Source organism: Poecilia reticulata, chromosome 4 (genome assembly GCF_904066995.2).
Source record: "Poecilia reticulata chromosome 4, P_reticulata-male-v2, whole genome shotgun sequence".
NCBI lineage: Eukaryota > Metazoa > Chordata > Actinopteri > Cyprinodontiformes > Poeciliidae > Poecilia > Poecilia reticulata.
The window spans coordinates 23549550-23569418 of NC_088833.1; the positions used below are offsets into that span (position 1 = coordinate 23549550).

Here is a 19869-nt window from a genome sequence, read left to right on the forward strand (position 1 = left end):
GTCATAAGCATGAAGGAGTCTTCATGAATGTTTATGACACTTTTAATGCAAAGCTGCTCTTAAAGTTGCATTAAAAGTCCATTACAAGTGTCAGCTTTTCTTTTAACTGTGCTTTGCTTTAGGTATGCCCACTATCTAATGGTTACAGTAATTGAAGCAGTAATATTTTTTGACAGATCCAGTTGGACTCCTCACTGCAAAGATGACACTGCATAAAGCCAGAGCTCCTTTGTGAGGTCCTGCAGGAACAAAATCTGAAACTCAACCAGTGTTCTTTTCGAACAAACTTTCTGCAAGCACACACACACACACACCGGTGAAGAAATGTTCTTTTCCATCTCTTCTTTATTGATCCATTCAGTCTTCCTCTTCTCCGTAAAGATTTAACTTCTTTTATTTTATTTTTACAGGGACTCTTAAATGAGTGTTTGATGAAAAATGATCCCCAGTACAAACTGAAATTTGTCTGACACAGTATATGACATTAAAGGGGAGAGGGGTATGTTTTGGTTGCTTTACTCTCATTCTGCTCCGGTTTATTTGTCTGGCCATGTTCTGAAAGCTCCTAAAGGTGTCAGTGGTTTATTTTCTCATATGTAACCCAGAGGGAGAGGTGTGTATGAGCAGCAGCCTTGAAAAACAATAGATCAGAGTTTAAAACATTCCAGCAGTATTTTCCATCAGTAGAGAAAAAAGGGCTGAAATGATCCTAGCAATACTTTTGGGAGGTCCAGTGAGGACAGAAGAGGTCATGACAAAATATTCTTTTTCTCATAATTTATTGTCCAAGTGAAATTTTTAAAGCGCCACCTTCAGTAAATGAATGTGTTCAATCTGTGTTACTCCCGTTGCAGCTTCACTTCCAGTCACACCGTTTCTCTGAGTTTAAGCTCTGATTTTTCCAGTCATATTAATATCCTAGCTGGCAGCTATGGGGGTCAGCTATCAAGCACACTGTTCCTGGAAGGAGATATTATTTCCATTATTAAACCATTTATTTCAGCAAAAAGTCACTTCTCTGAAATGTTCTGTGGTCTGCTGAGGCGCTTTAGATCGGAAGAACTCGAGATCTATGAAGTTTATGTGCAAATATGAGAACGGCCTCTGTTGCAGCTCTCGTACTTCTAAGCACCACTCAACATCTTTCTAGTTATCTACAACATGTAATAACCAAAATGTCAGATGACAAACAGAAGATGATCAATGGAACTACCGCTATGTTTCAATAACATTGATCTTGTAATAGATAGAATATTTTTACGAGGCCTAAAGTTTTTTTCCCTCCACAGAACTTTTGCACTTTTCCACATTTTGTCACAACACTACCGCAATCCACAGAGTTTATTGGAATTTTATGTAGACAAAAAACTACTTAGCATATAATTGTTAAGTGGAAGGAAAAAAAGTTATGGTTTCAAAAAAATAAATAAATAAACTTGCTTTAATGTTCAGCCCAATTTACTTTGACACTTCTGAATAAAATCCAGCGCGATTATCTTACTAAAGTTGTCGTCAGTAATAATCTGATTCCTCTGTTAAGGCTACGGAGCAAATATCACTGAAAAAACAAAGTTGTTTATCCCGAGTTTTGAAAATTTCATTAAGCACTGATCAGTTCATCTGGAAAATGTTTAAACAATTCAGTCCAAAGGAGTACGGCGTGACAGCAAACCTACAAAGATACAGCTTCCCACCTCAACTGGCAGGAAGCAGTCGGGATAAGCACGGTTACTCTGGAGGAGCTACAGAGATTCACAGCTCAGGTTGGATTAATATCGGTGTAAACTCCACAAATCTGACAACATGTTGGCAGGAGCCAGAGAAGGAGTAGTGCCAACGAGGAGGAAGATGCTCGCCTCAGAAAAGATGTACGTTTTCCTGTGCTCAACAACCTCACACTGAAACATGGTGGTGGCAGCGTCATGCTGTGAGGAGCTGTTCAAAGTTGACAGGAGGATTGATGGAGATTATTGTAGAGCAACAACTGGAAGAAAATCTTTAAAGTTTTAAGGGCCTTACCTCCGTTTGGATCTCTGCCGCTGAACACACAATCAGAGCTTGAATGTTGACAAAAGTTCAGGCAGTGACATTTACATGTCAGAGTGGTCCCGTCAAAGTCCCGACCGAAATTCACGTGCGACTCAGTGGCAAAACGTGAACGCTGACGGAAGCTCTGTCTGACTGAGCTTCAGATATTTTTCAGAGAAGAATGGGCAACACATGTTGCAGAGAAAACGTCCTAAACTTACAACAGCTGTAAACGAAGCAAACTGTTTTCCTTTAATCTATTGACTCAGGCTGCCGAAAACAGGCGCATCGAGTTTTCCGATATTTATCCACATAAAACTTTATACTGAAAACCATTTTTTTATGCCTCACGTTTTTCTCACTTCACAAATCCTAATGAAACACATTGGAGTTTGCGGTCGTAACGTCACAAGCTTTGGTCAGAAGGGTGTGAACACTTTTGCGAAGGCCCGGCTTTTGCAAATGAAAAGTGCATAAAGTCCCGTTTGACTCAGAAGCGAGCTATGAATAAGTTTTTCCGGAGGCTCCATCAACCTGTTTACTGATCTCGTGTTGCTGCAGCGGAAAACAGATGTGGAGGAGCAGCTGTTCTCTTCATACTGAGAGCACAGCTGGGACGTGGAGATGCTACATCACAACACATGGCAGGCAGGAGATCCATCTCAGTATAACACTGGCACAAACAAACGATATTCCAAGACGAGAACATATTCGCAAAGAAACGTTACGGATCCCAGAGCAGACCTCGTCGGATTCGTCATTATTTTCCCTGTTTTTTTTTTGTTTGCTTGTTTTTTTCTGGATCAGAATTTCCAGAGATGCTTGTCATGTTATTGTCCTCTGAGGTTTTCACTGTGTTTTGGATATATCGTTTAGGTCATTCTTAAAATGATGAGAAAACAACCACATGTACTGGATTCAAAGTCAGTGAAGTTGTCGCCTTATTTGTAGTGATGCCAAAGTTACAACATGAGCCTTGGACTCAAAACGTCTGTGGAGATGCTTGTGTGAATATGAGCACACCTGTATGTGCACCGCTGAGTCTAAAAGGAGCAAGTGGGAAAGAGAAATTTTAAACTTTGGGCGATCGGTAATGAATGTTGAAGCAGAGGTAGGTCTCTCCAGACCCCATGCGCAACACAGGCTGTTTTTTTAACGTGTAATGAACAAGATAAACATATGTTTGTCTTCCAAATGCAAAAACATCAGCTGCTTGTGTTTCATCATCACTGAAAACAGAGGAATTTGGCTTGGTAGAGGTTTCTTAGTGGTAAATACTTGGGATGAGGTGGCAGGAAAAGGCAATGAAAAAGCAAAACAATTTTGTGGAAAGTGGCAATAATGGAGTTAAGTCAGAAATGTTGCGAAATCGAGCAAGTTTGAGATAAGAATTAAAAAAAAACTTAAGAGATCTTAACTGAGTCCTAAAGCTGAACCTTTTCTGCTTGTGTTAATCATGTTTACACCAAGAGATTCTTCCAGATTATAAATGTTCCTTGCATGAATGACAGAAACCCTTTTTTGACCCTCAATATTTATTAATTAACGTAAAGACCTGTTCAATACCATGGTTCAGTTCTGGTTTAAGCTTTATTTTAGATTAGAAACAACTTTGGGTGCTCATCCCCCACAAAGCTTCATGAAAATCTAAAAACAAAAAGCAAGACTAACAGTTTTCTTTTTTGAACTGCTAATGCCACCCTCCAAGTCATGCCACTCTGTGTTGTCAGCCATAAAAAAAAAGTGCCAGTAGTCTGAAGATGAGTCAGTCAGAAAGCCTGCAGAAAACAGCAGTGCACATGGAGGCTCATGCTCCACATGTATCCATTTATGTTCTCATGTTAAAAAAATTTTCATAAATTGCAGCTAAACTAGTAAACAGACAAACGTGATTATGTCTTATTCCCAGTTGATTTGTCTGCTCAGAGATATCTAATTGGAGATGTTTTCCTACAATACTGAGAGTGAAAAAGTTGTTTGTGAGGCTCCAGCGGATGTCGGTTTTCACGCAAAAGACTCTCATCATGAATGAAACGCGGACACAAACTGGTTGTAACTGGTTTCCGAGCTGCTGGACCGAGTGGTCAATCGGAGGTGGCTTCTTGGCTCCGTGTCAGTCCGGCTGAAGTCATGTCTGTGATTTAAGGCCTCAACGTCTCCTCCTCCTTCCCTTTTTTTTTCATCCTTTCATTCATCCAGCGCGTTTACTTTCTCAGCTCGGGTTCATATTTGAATATCAAGAAGCTAACTCAGAACTGAGCACGCGGCGCTGTTTCGTCTCATGTGGTTGACGGCGCGACGTCACTGCAGTTTTGGGTTTAATCGTTTTTTTCCCCCCTCATTGGGTAATAAACTGGTTGGTTAATGGAAATTCCACTGTTAGCTGGTAATTACTGCGTTTTTGTTACTGGTTGTAAAAAAAATAAAAGCATTATTCTATTTAGGCTCCCATGTATTCTAAATGAAAGTTTTGTTCCCATGAATACCAAAAAGTAAACACAAATGGGTGGGATTTTTTTTTTTTTTTTTTTTTTGCTTAAGTGGTTAAGTAACGCTGGAAAATCCATCGGACATTTCTGACCTGCTGTTTTCATCTTTTCCTCCAGGTTGTGGACGTCTGTCTGTTTTCGTGTGTTCACGATGATGAGGCACCTGTCGGACGCTCTCTTCCTCCCGCTCATCGTCATCCAGCTGCTGGGAACCGTCACATCGCAGGTCAACCCAGGTTTGTGCCGCCACAGGAAGCCGTCGGAATTGGACTCGGCATTTGAGTCACGCAGGAAGCTCGGATTTGGCACAAGTTGTGCTTCGTAAGAGTCCTGCGGTCCCGCGTCTCGCTGGCTTGACTCCTCTGATCCGACGACGTTCACCTTCCTTCCAGCTCTTTCCAGCATCTGCGCTTGTGGTTTTCTTGGAATCAAGTGAAATATAGATCAATGTTTTTTAACAAGTAAATTGAGTGGGAAAGACAGAGATGGAATTAAATTGAAACCGAAATGAGTTTTTAGTTATAGCTGACAAAATGGAAGAACAGGAGATATTTGCCAGTGAAAACCTCGAGCTGGCAACACAGAGGCTCTCTCATTAGGGTGAGATTCCTCTACTGTTGAACTTAAATAATGTGAGACACATACACAGATCTGAACTGCAGCACATGGCTCCGGAAAAGTGAGATGATACAGTGATCTGCAAACATATTCATAGCTGTTGACGGGTTTGTTTGTTTTTTTTCTTCACATTTTTTGTGGTTTTACACGATACATCATTTTCCATTTCTCTAACAAATGAAAATCTGAACGTATTTATATTAAGCCCTCCTGAGTCGGGAATTTGTCGACTCAGCTTTTGCTGAGGTACTACAAGTTCTGCAACAACTGCAAACCAGTGCGACTCTTTGGGAAATGGCTCAAGCTCAGTCAGACTGGATGTGCAGAGTCTTTAGAATTCAGTCCTCAGGTCTTGTGGCAGATTAACAATCAGATTTCAGGATGGACTTTGACAGGGACATTGTGCTGAACTCTTCCACTGCAGCTCTCAGTGAATGTTTTAGGGTTTTCTTTCTGCTGGAAGGTGATCCTCCTCCTCAGCCTCAGCTCTTTTGCAGTCTCGCCCTTAACTCCATTCATGTTTTCATCAACCCTGACCAGCCGCATCACGGCACGCTGACGCCACCACCATATTTACAGTGGGGTTGGTGACTTCAGTGTATAGTTTCATATTAGTTTTCAGTGACATTTTCCTTTGACTTTCCTTCATCATATAAACCCTGGTGAAGAGTGTGCGCTAACATGAGAAAAAAAAGTGCGCAGAGGCACAAATACTTTGGTGAATCACTCTCTTGTCGCCATGGTCACAGAGGAGACACATAAAAATTAGCCCATTGCCTTTGCCAGCTTACTCCACCTCCTCACTTTTACTTTTTAAGAATTGGCTTTTTACACCCCCACCATTTTAACAGCCAAAACTAAAAGCATTAAAAAGGGTTGTTTTGAAGAAAAGTAATTCTTGATGATAAGCTACTCTTTGTGTAGATAGCCATTAGTTTATCTTGGATTCAATCTTTGTGCCCAATCCAAGATGGAAGCACAATTAACAAGGAGATATGAGGGGAAAAAAAGAAAAACAGAGCCTAACACTGTACAATTTGATTAGCAAGCCTTTTGGCTATCAGCCTTATATCCCGTAAATATCATTCATGTTCAGACATTTCTGCATCATAGACAGTTATTACAGCATACACTTAATTCTTTGATGAGAACAGTTAGGCTACTAATATAATTTTGCTTAGAAAAAGCTCTGACTACAGTGTTTTTATAAAAATAAAAAAAAAAATGTGTTTTGTTTCATTAAAAAAAAACAGTTGCCATTTGTTCACACAAAAACTTTGTAGTCCTGACTCGCATGAGGAATATTATTGTTTTCATTGAAACTCCACCAGTTGATAGCAGCTGCTTAGTTTGCTTATGCCTTGGCCTGACTTTGGTATAAATGTAAAAAACAACAACAACAACAAAAATGGTAGGATAGTCAAGTTGACGCTAAGCTGAGCATGCTACTGCTAATTCTTCTGCCTGTATCTCTATCCTTCTATATGTAAATGTTTCTGACCTATTTGGCAAAGTGTGAACCGTAGTCTTGTTTGACTCTGGTGAACCCTCTTACTTTCACTCTCTTTGTTTTTGTACGTTGTTGCGTGTGTGTGTGCGCGTGTCTGTGTGTGTGCTACTACGCCTGCTTGCATGGATTTGCCCTCATGCACATGCATGCTGTGGATCCAGCTATCCCACTGGAGTCTGTGGCTAATGCATACCAGACATTCTGACAGCAGGAAAGTCCATTGAAATTCACTGTCTTTCTTCCACAGTGTTTATGTGTCTTTTTTGTTAGTGTTTCTGCACAGGAGTGTCCGGTGCGTGATTCCCCGTGTTTGACCACTCATAAGTCATGGAAAGGATTGTTTGCGCATCTAATTGTGGTCACGGTTCAACGAGGTTCACCACTCGAGCAATGTTTTGCATGCAACGTCCCACCCAAGTCTGCATCTACGCTTTTTAAAAAAAACAACAACAAAAAAAACATCTCTCCCACTGTGGGTCTCAACCTGCTCTGATATATTGACGCACCTATAATTCTCTTGAATGCTTCGGTTCTGCTGCATTGAGAAGACGGTCATTTTTTCACAGTCTGGAAATATTCATGCCTGAATTTAGCAGAGCCGAGTTGTTGAGTGATGCCAACTTTCCCCTATTTAAAATTCCCTAGCAATGGAGTTATACCATCCCTGTCTTTCCCATTTTGCTTGTGAGTGGGCGAACTTTATTTCGCTGTGGAGAGAGGCAGGCTCCAGGGCAGGCCCTGCCCCGGCAGCCAAATATTAAGCAATGGCTTTACAGACTAGACCTCTTGAGGGGAGGGCGCTTAGAGAGCATGCTGACTTAATGCCTACATTTACTGGCTGATTCTGATCCCAGCTAATATTGGATATTTTTTTTTCTTTTTTAGATATCATATTATCTTTTATTGCTTTATAAAATGGCACCGAAGTCACGTTCTGTCCTCTGCTGAGTTGAGTAGACTCAGCTTAATTTTCCTGATTTATCTTCATAATCTGCTTTAATACCACGCGAGGACATATCCGAGTCTGCTGGCGCTTTATTATTTTAATTTAAAATACTTTTTTTCCCCCTTGTTTTTACTTTTGCAACAGTATGGGACAGAGTGTACCTCAGATGATGTACTTGTTAGAGGACAGTTGTGCTTCACTAAATGAATCAAATCTGTTCAGAAATATTGTTTCCATGTGGGGATATTGTGTCGTAACAGGGCTTTTACTGTAAAAGAGATGTGGCATTTATCACCCTTAATAAGCTTTGATGTTTAGCCACGAATCAAAAGAAGAAACAAAATTTTATTTATCTTTATACTGCTGCCACCTTTGGTCTGTTTAATGAAAAACGATTATGCACACAAATCAAGGCAAAGGGGCAAAGTGGCATGCAGCCAAACGCGTAACGTGTCAACGTTACGCGTTTGGCTGCATGCCACTTTGCCCCTTTGCCAATTTCTACCCCCATCCCTCACCCCTGTTATAGTTTTTCACCTTTTATTTGTAGCTTTTCCTTTCAATTGTTGCATTGTTATGATTAATGAAATTAAAAAGTGTAAAATGTGCAAAGGTCCCCTTTCATTTGGGAGGGGGGGATATCATGTATTTTCCAGGCACTTTTGTAGCAATATTATCTCACAATCAAGTATGTTCTCCTTGGTTGTTGTAAAAATGATATATAAATCAAGCATGACTCAAAGGAAACTTGACTTTCTCATTTATTTGAAATTAATCCACAACACAAGGCGTACACTTTTCCACCTGAGAGGATATTTTTAGCTGGCGGTTGAGTAAACCCACGTATGTGTGCTTGCCTCCAACCAGGCACTCTCTGATGCCCCCACAACTCGCCCCCAGAGTCACCTCTGAGCGGGCCTGGTAGGTAAATAAACACAGCGAAAACCAACATTTGGAGGAGCAGTCATACATCCTGCACAACATCCTGAAAACCACCTCCCTCTGCCTTTGACTTACTATGGGATGTGGTGGCCATGGCGACTGATGACGAGTTTTATGGACAGTTGTGGGCAAACAAATTTGAGTGTCGCAGCTTTAATGTGAGCCGAGAGGGAAATTAACTGAAAGGTCCTGGTAGTTGAATTAGATAATTAGTGGATCAGCCAGTGTGGCAGCAATTTATAAATGCAGACGTTCTGGCAGTTTGTTAATGCCAAGACGGAAAGACATCAGCAGTGACTAAGAGGTTTTTCAGTGAAGTGGTTGGAAATAGCATTTTTATTGCCACAGCTATATGCCATGTTTTTTTTTTTTTTTTTTTTTTTTTTTTTGCTTTTATGGCTGGCTCCAACTGTATTCTTTTTGCAATGCCTTGCAAAAAACAAAAAAAGAAATTGCTTCTTGAAGTTTTTCACATTTTGTCATCCTAACAGAAAACTAATATTTTCTCTTAGGTTTTATGTGACAGGCCAAGACAAAGCAGGAAGGATGCACAGTTTTTAAGAATTACATATATGTTAATAAAACATTACTAGTCGTTCAGAAGTGCCTAAACGCTTGTTCTCACCAAGCTCCTTCTTAAACATGCAGTTTCCAGTTGAGGCTCTTCCTCACAGAGCACGACTCCTCCACTCAGCTCCTCCAGACTAGTGGCAGCAGCAGTGAGCAATCACCTGTTAGATCTGAATATCCACTGAGCTCATCATAGGAACTACTTTTCACTTCAATGCTCCTGAAAACGGTTTTAACGGCATCATGGAAAAACGCTCTGAAGGTTGGAAAGAGCACAAGCTTCTTAAAGAGACAGAGGCCAATTTCAAGATGTTAAATTGCGAAATCAAATTTCTTTTAAGTCATGTTTGATTTATTTACAGGATTTTTATAACAAGCAGAGGTGACATGGTCACTTGATGGTGCTATAAAATTACACTATGTGCCTGGAAAATATATAATTGCAGCCCCTTTAAATAAAATCAAATGCATCCAACTGTCTTCAAAAGTTATCAACGTAGTAAACGGCACAGAATACAGCTGTTGTTTGAAGGTCTAAGAGATTTGTTACAGCAGACAGGTAAGTGATGAACTTGCAGAGAATTTTAAATCAAGATTTGGACATAAAACATCGTACATTTCAAGGTGCCCTATTCAAACAATTATCTGAAAATGCAACTATTGGAAATCTACCTGGATTCTATCTTCACCTAAACTATCAGAGTGTGCAACAGGAACATCAGTCAGAGAAACCACCAAGAGGCACATGGTAACTCTGGAGGAGCTGTGCAGATCCACGACTTGAGTACGATAATAAGATAATGCCCACGTACAGATCCAGTTGCAGCAGAAAGCTAACACTTCACATCAGTCAGAACACACCACTCCCATTGTAAAACATGGTGGGTGGCAGGATTGTGGTGCCGAGATGATTTTGTTTAACAGAGACAGGGAAGTTGATGGGAAGCTAGCTGAGGTTCAATGCAGAATAGTCCTGGAAGAAAACCTAATACAGGCAGCAAAATACCCATGACTGGGTCAGAGGTTCACTTTCCAGCAGGAAAACACACAACCAGAGTTTGATTGATTCTGCTTATAAATATTTATGCCTTTATTAATCTGTAGAAGTAAAGATAGCAAAACTAGGGTGGATTATATATATATATATATATATATATATATATATATATATATATATATATATATATATATATATATATATATATAAACAATGGCTGGAGTATTTGGTCATCAGTCCAAACTGTGTTTCCACAAAGTAAAACTGTAAGCAAATATTTGGAGGAGGTCAAGAAGAGAGGAAGAGATGATTATAGGGTGAGATGAAGGAAAAAAACAGAAAGAGAGAGCCGGAGAAACAGAAAAGGTCTTGAACCTCAAGCTCTGCTGTTGCTGGCATCTTCTCAAAGGCTTACTGTAACACATGGGGCCAGGCAAACAGGGCCGCACTCCCTTTCACCTCCACATGCAGCTCAGCTGTAGACATCAGCCCAGGCCAATCACAGCTATGTGAACCAAGACTTCCCAAAGGCCCTTTTCATCTAAAACATCAAGTTTCACTCTGCAGAGCTCACACCCTCTGAATTTCAACTCCTGAATGAGGCTCTTTTGCTATTCAGCCCGACAACATTTGCATCCACCGTTGACCATGTTTGTCTTACTTAGCTGGTACTTTAGAGAGTCCTAATCAGTGGAGGATTAGGTAAAATCACAGCTTTCGTTTCAGACTTGCTAGAGACCACACAGGAGGGCAAGAGACAGAAAAATGGAGGATGAGGGGGTGGGATGGCATGCAGGAAATGGTGGGGGAATATTGCTCCTATTGACCACAGAGCAAAGCCAGAAGGTAGCTGCACCGGTCTTGTTCACCCAGCACACTTACTTTCCCGCTAACTTCATGTGTCTGAGTGCTGGGGTTTATGTAAAGTTTATTATGAGAGCTCAGAGTTTGGCTCGACCCCTTCGTCCAGCGTTACCCAATCTGTGTTGGTGGTTTTTATGTGCACGCAAACTTGGATGGAGTGAATGTTTGAGTTAAGCTTCAAAATTTCCCTGCAAACTATTAATCAGAGGAGTGCAGAAGGAGTAATGTGTCAGGGAAGTAATAACTGATCATATCAGGTGTGGAAAAGCTGCTGTCGTCACGGGTCCATTGACTTGTTTTGAGGGTGACAGATAAGGGGTTAAACACTCATCATCTTACATGTTTTTATTAGCAGTCTGTCTGACTTTCCACAGTGGCGACCCTTGCGTTGATGCATATTTTTGATGTTCCAGGTGTGTGTCGGTACGCTCTGGGGATGTCGAGTGGGCAGATACCGGATGAGGACATCTCTGCCTCCAGTCAGTGGTCTGAATCTACCGCTGCCAGATACGGCAGGTACATCTTACACACACACAAGCTCAGACACGTGTTTCTTAGCATGATAACAAATGCAACACAAGGGTGGCTTGTCCAGCAAGGTGCCTGTGCCTGATTATGAGACATGAACCACAAACCGGGGTACCGGTTCTGCTCACAGACGTGGTATTAGGAGCGCACGCGTGGGGGGATGTGTGCTAGAGCTGTATGCCATAGAACTTGGGTGGCCTTCGCTAAGTATCGGGATCTTGATGTCATACACTTTCCGCCTCAACTCTGGGTTGAATTTCTGTCTTACTACCCTTCTCCCTTCCCAGCCCCTTCCCCTAAATTAGCACTTGAACGATTTACGATGCAGCCTTTCACCAGAACGTTTTTTTACAACCGGCTTTAAGAGCTCAAATCCTCCACTCCACCCACTTTACATTTCTTCCCATGTTTCATCTTCATCCTGCCATTTTCCCCCTCTACATCCTCCATTCATTGGCTCCCTCTTCATCCCATGTTTTCAAATCGTTTGTCTTTACCTCCAAGGTTGGACGGTGAGGAGGGAGATGGCGCGTGGTGTCCGATAACTGTTGAGCCAGACCACCTGAAAGAGTTCCTCCAGATCGACTTGCGTTCGCTCCACTTCATCACCCTTGTGGGCACCCAGGGCCGTCACGCTGGAGGAATGGGCAACGAGTTTGCCCAGATGTACAAGATTAAGTACAGTCGTGATGGCAGCCGCTGGATCTCATGGAGGAACAGGCAGGGGAAACAGGTAACTTCACAACTGGCGAGAAATCAAAGATAATGATATGAGTTGACCCTTCTAACTAGTAGTTAAGCAAGCTGCACTGACTTCATGACTTTAAGTAAGGTAAGCCTGGACTTTGACTGGACCACATGAATAGGGTTTGTTTATGGTTGTTGCCCTGCTGGACAAGGAAAATGTGCCCCGATTTTCTGTCTGTCAGATTTTCTCATGGATTGCCATGAATTTAGCTCGATGCACCTTTTCCCTGCTGAAGCATCCCCACTGTATGATGGTGCCACCACCACATTTCACCTTGACACATAGCATTTTGGGTTTAATCGGGGGATTAAGTAGCACAAGGAGTGACTACTTGAGGCAACCAGTCTTTAATGAATTTTACCGCAGTGTTTCAGAGTAACAAGGGAGCAGGATGGAAGAAGGGTAAAAATAGATCAATGTCTCACTTTTGAGTTTCTTTTTTATTTTAAAAGTGTGACATTCCCCTCATCAGAACTTTGTACATGTTTTTACTGGCCCATGAGATGCATTTTCATTAATCTAGGCTGAAAGTTGTGATTTTTGTGCGTCCATTTGGGTTTCTACTGCTTCTAAAAACAGCCCAAGCACTTAAAAAAATCAGCCCAGCTAGTTTTTGGCAATAAGTTAATTTTTTTGGTGTCTGAAAAATTACCCATTTCCAAAACAAATGTAACGTCACAAATCAGCAGACACGGCCCCTCACCTAGCAACCCCAGCAAAGCACAGCTCATCACCTAGCAACCCCAGTGACGTTCAGCCCGTCACCTAGCAACCCAAGGGGAGCTCCAGCCCATTTGGTCAGCTGGTCTTACTGCTGTATGTGCTGTACAATGGCTGCTGGAAAAGACAAGTGGTTTATTGATGACTTACCGTCCAGAAATCACTTGCTGCACTCTTGTTGGTTGTGCAGGAGGCTCCACTTCTGCTTCTCAAAGATGTACAATTGTGTAATTGCGCATCTGTTTGCAGCCATTTTCACGTGTGAGTGTAAACGTTGACGCGGTCAGCAGCAGCTTATTTAAATTTAAAGTGATAAGAGGCCCCAAAACGTCTGATGCTGAAAGGAGCTCAAAGTAGGCAAAAGTGAGGAGACAAAAATCTCGTTATCTAAGAATGATTTTGTGCAAAAAAATAAAATAATAGTAATGTAATGAACATGTTTTGTGCAGCCCATAGTCCCATCCTAACCTGTTTAAGGAAGTATTATAGGTCACCTTCAAGAGGTGGTTAAACTTTTGCTAGGCACTAGTCAATAAGTGACTTATTATTGAGCTTTATTATTTTATGCTTTATGATTGGGCTAATTTTCTTACAAAAACAATATAGTGATGATCAGATATCAGTTAGTCTGATCATGGTGTCATAAAATGTTTGCTTCGTCTGCAGGTGATTGAGGGCAACAGGAACACGTACGACATCGCACTCCGGGACATGCAGCCGCCCATCATTGCTCGTCTGGTCCGCTTCATGCCCGTCATAGACCACTCCATGAACGTCTGCATGAGAGTGGAGCTCTACGGCTGCGAGTGGCTCGGTGAGTTTGAGTTCAAGCATGCAGGAGAGAAAACACAGAGAGAAACGCATTAGAATGCGTTTCAAGAAGCGCGACCTCTTAAGGATGATCGTAAAACAGCAAAAGCAACACTAACCTTTGAGCCTCTTGCGAAAGGGAGGAACAGCTGATTTCCAGTTACTATTGCATAACAATGCGCTGCGTAAACTCTAATCCAGTAGACAAGATAAGGATATTTTGATAATATAGTATTTGACTTTATGGAATGTAACTTCTGTCCCCAAACTATAAATTCATACTTAATGATGTCCCGTTAAGTCTAGTTTCTGTTGTGCAAAGAAGAAAAGCTGCGTTTGATGAAAGAGGTGACAATGTTCATTTCACGCTTTGTTTCCCTAAACCGGGCCCACATTCTTTGATAAATGAAACTCCGCAGGCTGCAAACAAGCTGTCAGTCTGTGGAAAGGACTTTGTTTAAGCTGTTTTAGCCATTTTCCGTCCTCTTTCCCCACATAGCATAAATATTTCCCATCTCCTTGTTCTGTTTTCTGTTGTTTTGGTAAGTTTTGTTTGAAATTCTCAAAATGGCCTCTTTTTTTTTCATATATCCTACCTGCATCTTGGTGCATTTGTTACCATGGTGACCTTAAACTGTACAGTTTAAAACAAACTTTGTGGCTTTCTGAACAATGTCAATAAAATCCCCACAACTGAAGGGCAAGTTGTCATTTCCTCCCAGACGGTCTGGTTTCGTACAACGCTCCTGCAGGACAACAGATGAACCTTCCTGCTTATCCTGTTTACCTCAACGACTCGGTCTACGATGGAGCCGTCATCTACAGGTGAAAAGTGCTTTTCCTCCTCATCTTTTGCTTCCTGCACTAGTTTGATGAAGCTCTCATCATTAATCTCATCATTTCCCTCCTCACCATGTTAGTTCCCGTTGCCATGGTAAAAACATAGAAACAGAGCGTTGTGACTGAGTGGGTCAGGGTGTTTTATTGTTAGGCAAAACCTTCTGGGAATAACTGAGTCAACATGACCGAATAACTTAAAGACCCAGAATGGACCAATCAGGGTTTTTGTTATGTTTGGATTATATCGTGAATAATGTCCCCCGTGACACTGAAACACTCTGTTACAGAAACAATGGAGGAGGAAAGCAGCAAAATGAGGAATAGAAAATCTGACTAATACCTGTAACAGAGTGGGTTTTGTTTGGTAATGCTGCCACCTAGTGTTCGGGATTAATTACAGTTTATTTATGAGCCAATTTGTTGAAGCACTGATGAAATCAAAGATTAAAGTTGCATTAGGTAACTTTTTATGAAAATGCTTCTTTTATATTTGTTTTGGTCTTTACAAGCATATAAAAATCATTTTCAGAAAAAGTGCAGCTTCAGAACAAGAATATAAATTAACATAAAATGTTGTGTATGGGAGACCATTCACTGCAGTGAAAAAAGTATTTATCCCCTTTATAGATTTCTTTATTATATTTTTATTAAAAAATGTTTCAGTCTCATTTATGCTTCAGATCACAAAACAAACTTTAATAGCAGACAAAGTCAACACAAAATGCAGATTTGAAATAAAACTTCATATATTGAGTTCTCAAACATTATCCAAAACATACCTGTTTCTAAGTGAAAAAGAGACAACCTTTCTTGTATTATTAAATTAACTGTAATTAGGAACATTTCTTGATTGGTAGAAATTAACTCTACTTCCAGATGTGTGGAACCAACAAATGCCTCTAACAGAACCCGTCAGACAGCATGAAGAAGGCTAAAAATATCAGGCCTCTACCACAGATGGATATGTCTCCCATCACTGTGGTTCAGCTTCCTGGTGGTGAAAACCACAGATGCTGTGCTTTTCTAAAAAAAAAATACAACAAAAGTTTGCTGTTTTGTTTGTGTAACCATGGTGAACAGAATCATGACTGGTTTTGTGATCAGCAACTCTGCAAATAACAAACAGGGACGTTTCATTAAAGGAGTTAACAAGGAGCTTAATATAATCTTCAAAAGACTGAAAATGTGTCTGACTGGAGTTCATTGGCTGTGGATTTCATCCCTTTTTACAGATTTGCTTCTGTGTTTCTCAGTATGACAGAGGGTTTAGGCCAGCTGACCGACGGCGTTTGTGGAGAAGACGATTTCACTCTCAGCCACGTCCACAACGGATGGCCCGGGTACGACTATGTAGGCTGGAACAACGACAGCTTCCCTGGTGGATCCATCGAAATCATGTTTGAGTTTGACCGCATACGAAACTTCACCTCCATGAAGGTGAGAATCCCGAGCCGACGTGGCGGCGGCGTTACAGTCCTCGGCGTCGTTCTCCGTCATCACAGAGAATACCCCCGTGTGCGCAGGTCCACTGCAACAACATGTTCTCCCGGCACGTCAAGGCCTTCCAGCAGGTGGTCTGCCATTTCCGCTCCGACTCCGACTGGGAGACGACGCCGCTCGCCTTCAGCCCCGTGGAGGACGAGAAGAATCCCAGCGCCCGCTTCATCACCGTCAAGCTGGCCAACCACATGGCCAGCGCCATCAAGTGCCAGTTCTACTTTGCTGACGCCTGGATGCTGTTCAGCGAGATCACCTTCCAGTCAGGTACTCAGTGCGGAGCTGATTTGGTGCTGGAGGGAAGTTGTTGAGACGAGTTTTCAGACTAAATAACAATTGGTGAAACTTTTTCAGATACAGCCATGTACAACACAACACCGCCTTCCACACCTAAGCCAGGTGAGGAACCACGTCTTACATACGCATGCAGTGCTTGGTTAATAACATGTGAGCAACACCTTCAGTAATTTCTTTAAATTGGTTCCTGCTAAAATTGGAAATAGGGTTTGTATAAAAATGTTTTTTAAATCTATGTCATCTTTACTATTAATGATATTTTCAACTAGAGAAATTGAAACTTTTTTGTGTGTGTTTTTTTCCCTTTGATCGCAAAAAAAATTATAATGAGTGGGACACTCCATGAAATACGCTTCCTTATTAAGAGAGGTTCACCTATCCATATCGAATCTCTTTTTTTATTAGATGTAAACTTAACCATGTATTACTCATTATACAGAATGAACTAAAATATTTTTTCTAGCTAGGAAAAAGTGAGGACATTGTGCACATTAAAAAATTGAAATAACTTCAATCAGGAGCACAACAAGCTAAATATCTAAGGTTCTAACAAGTTAAACCTTCAAAATGCTGGGTTTTAATCTTCATTATTTGCAACTAATGTCACACATTTGTGCGTTTTATTTAGTGGTTTTTAGTTGTAGTAGATCTGGCAAAGTTTTAATTTAATTCTTTCAAAAATTACAACTTTTATTTTCTTTTATAGAAAAAACAAACATAATTTCTATAGTTTTTGTTTATTTATATGATTTTAATACCTCAACACTGTGAAATTTATACTAAATATTAATATGTCAGGTTATGTCTCCAATGTCATTAGTGGTTATGGACAAGCCAAATGCAGGCAAGGGGAGGCAGAACAGAAGTGATGTAAAAATAAAACTGTTTAATAGTAGAGGGGAGCTTAAAGAAATAAAAAATTAAAGTCCACAAATCAGAAAAGGCTAAAGATGGTTAAAGTAATCAAATCCCAGAGAGGTACAAACCACAAATGGTGTGTCGACTTCACAGACGTCCAGACTCCAAATGACCTTCGGATTATCTCAGTAACCGTTTGGGGAAAACGTTTTGGGATATGCATTTGTAGGCAAAGCCTTGCATTGCCACTGTAAAGTGTGCGTCCCCTTAAAAACACTCCTAAAACCTGTCGAAAACATTTCCAGAAGAACTAAAGCTGGTACGTCTGGAAACTGTGGCTGCCTTGTGTTTTTAAACTCCATGGACTGAGAATGGGACGTCACCAAATATGTTTGGTAAAACAGTGTGGCTCCATGTCACTTTTGAGCTTTTTCACAAATAAATAAATAAATATCAGGTTTGTTATGAAGCAGGCTGAGCGATATCTCAGCTGGTTAACAACATAAATGATGAAATGTCTGTTTGATGCTCACACACTTGTCTTTTTAAAAAATTCTCATGTAACTGGGAAGCACATGAAACTAAAGTCTCTTTTTAAAATCTTTAAAAGGCACCTCTCCTCCTCCCTCACCAGAAGATGACCCAACCCATAAAGTAGATGACAGCAACACGCGCATTCTGATTGGCTGTTTGGTGGCCATCATATTCATCCTTGTTGCCATCATTGTCATCATTTTGTGGAGACAGGTCTGGCAGAAGATGCTGGAGAAGGTGAGCGCCTTTTTTAATATATCGACACAACTAACAAACACTTGCGTAATCTTACGCATTTCCAGTTTTTCCACTCGGAGACGGTCAGATGTGCTTCCTGACACGCGTGCTTTTATTCCAGGCCTCTCGTCGGATCCTGGATGACGAACTGACTGCTAGCTTGTCGATACAAAGCGAGACGTTCAGCTACAATCACACCAGCAACCGTCCGGGCACAGCCGGCGAACAGGAGTCTAACTCCACCTACGAGCGCATCTTCCCTCTGGGTCCAGACTACCAGGAGCCGTCGCGCCTCATATGTAAGCTGCCGGAGTTTGCACAGAGCTCAGAGGAACCTGGTAAGTCAGCAAATCCGCTCACACACATGGATATTAACACACAGTGCTTTTTTTTTTTTTAAAGGTATTTGCTCAGGAACTTGCTAATTGCAAATTGGAAGTAAAAGCAAGCAGTTTTCATTCTTTTTGCAAATGAAAATGCTAAAAGTATGGCATACATCTCTGTTCAGCCTCTCCTGAGTTAAAAGTAATTATAACCACAATTCACTGGATCTCTCTACCACTTTTGCAATACCAGTTACTGACATTTTGTCAACTGTATTTAGGTCTGGACTTTGACTAGGCTGTTCACAGGCTAATCTGCTTTTTATTTGAATCTTTCCATTGTAGCTATGGTTTATTTATAGGCTCATTATCCCTCCAGGCCGGGTCTTTTGTAGCCCCTCACATGGTTTCTTCCAGCCCTATTTTTAGCTCCATCTGTAATACCATAAATTCTGAGCAGCTTCCCTGTTCCTGCTGAAAAGAAACATCCCCACAGCATGATGCCGCTGTGGAAGAAGGTCAACTTCGTCCACATGTTTGCTGTCTCCCCTGTATGACTTGTAGGAAACATGACTTCTTCTTGTGCCTCTCTTATCCTATCTTTCATAAAAGGCAAATTTTGCTTCCTAACTTAACCCTGCATTAAGCAACACTGACCTGTCTGTTGTGTTTCTTGGTCTTTATGATGCTATTTGTTCACTAAACATTCTTTTTAAAAAAGCATGGAGACCTTTATATTAAACTGAGATGAAACCACACATATTTCTGTATTTATCTATGAATTGACTGCTAAGACAAATGGCTGCAGTGGATTTTATTTTAGCCATATGCAACTTTGATCAAAAATATGCTTAACATATTTGTTAAGTATATTTTTATCCTGACTCTGATTGGTTCTTCCTAGTTAGCACGGAAAGAAGGCAGAAGAGCTTGTTTTTTATGTAAAATATGTAAATAAAACATCATTATTTTTTATAAAAGTTACATACTGCAGCTTTATAGGTGCTGGACAAAAAATGTACACCACACTTTTCTGATTTTAAGATGTAATATATGTATGCAAAATAAACATGCAACTTTCAATCATACCTCACACACACAAAAAATGCGCAATGTGTTTGTCCAGCTAGCCTGTACATTACAATCAAATACATTAAAGTTGGTGGTTATAATGCGAAAAGATTCAAATATTTTCCCATGAGAAAACAGCGTCCGTCCTGTTGTGGTTTCAGCTGCTGTGTCTCACGATGTGTTGCAGCTTCGGCCGCCGCCGCTGCAGCTTCAAAGTCCACAACTCAAACTGTGGTGCAGGACGGCGCCCCCCACTACGCAGAGGCAGACATCGTCAACTTGCAAGGCGTCACCGGAGGCAACACGTACGCCATCCCTGCGGTGACAATGGACCTGTTGTCTGGGAAAGACGTGGTCGTGGAGGAGTTCCCGCGAAAGCTGCTCACATTTAAGGAGAAGCTGGGAGAGGGCCAGTTTGGAGAGGTGCGAGTTCTCTACTTTC

At 41.1% G+C, this 19869-nt stretch overlaps 1 protein-coding gene across 2 annotated transcripts in view; it reads left to right on the forward strand.

Annotated features, from left to right (window-relative positions):
• Window positions 1–19869, forward strand: part of ddr2a (discoidin domain receptor tyrosine kinase 2a) — a 32275-nt gene that overhangs the window by 8314 nt on the left and 4092 nt on the right. The window contains exons 2-12 of one of the 2 annotated variants that reach the window (XM_008407285.3): window positions 4635–4753; window positions 11378–11480; window positions 11997–12225; window positions 13627–13774; window positions 14493–14595; window positions 15864–16047; window positions 16134–16374; window positions 16462–16506; window positions 17873–18033; window positions 18155–18371; window positions 19615–19850. In XM_008407285.3, the coding sequence (XP_008405507.1) occupies window positions 4669–4753; window positions 11378–11480; window positions 11997–12225; window positions 13627–13774; window positions 14493–14595; window positions 15864–16047; window positions 16134–16374; window positions 16462–16506; window positions 17873–18033; window positions 18155–18371; window positions 19615–19850 (1752 nt within the window). In that variant the 5' untranslated portion in view covers window positions 4635–4668. The remainder of the gene's footprint in view (window positions 1–4634; window positions 4754–11377; window positions 11481–11996; window positions 12226–13626; window positions 13775–14492; window positions 14596–15863; window positions 16048–16133; window positions 16375–16461; window positions 16507–17872; window positions 18034–18154; window positions 18372–19614; window positions 19851–19869) is intronic. The other variant, XM_008407286.3, reaches the window with a different exon arrangement.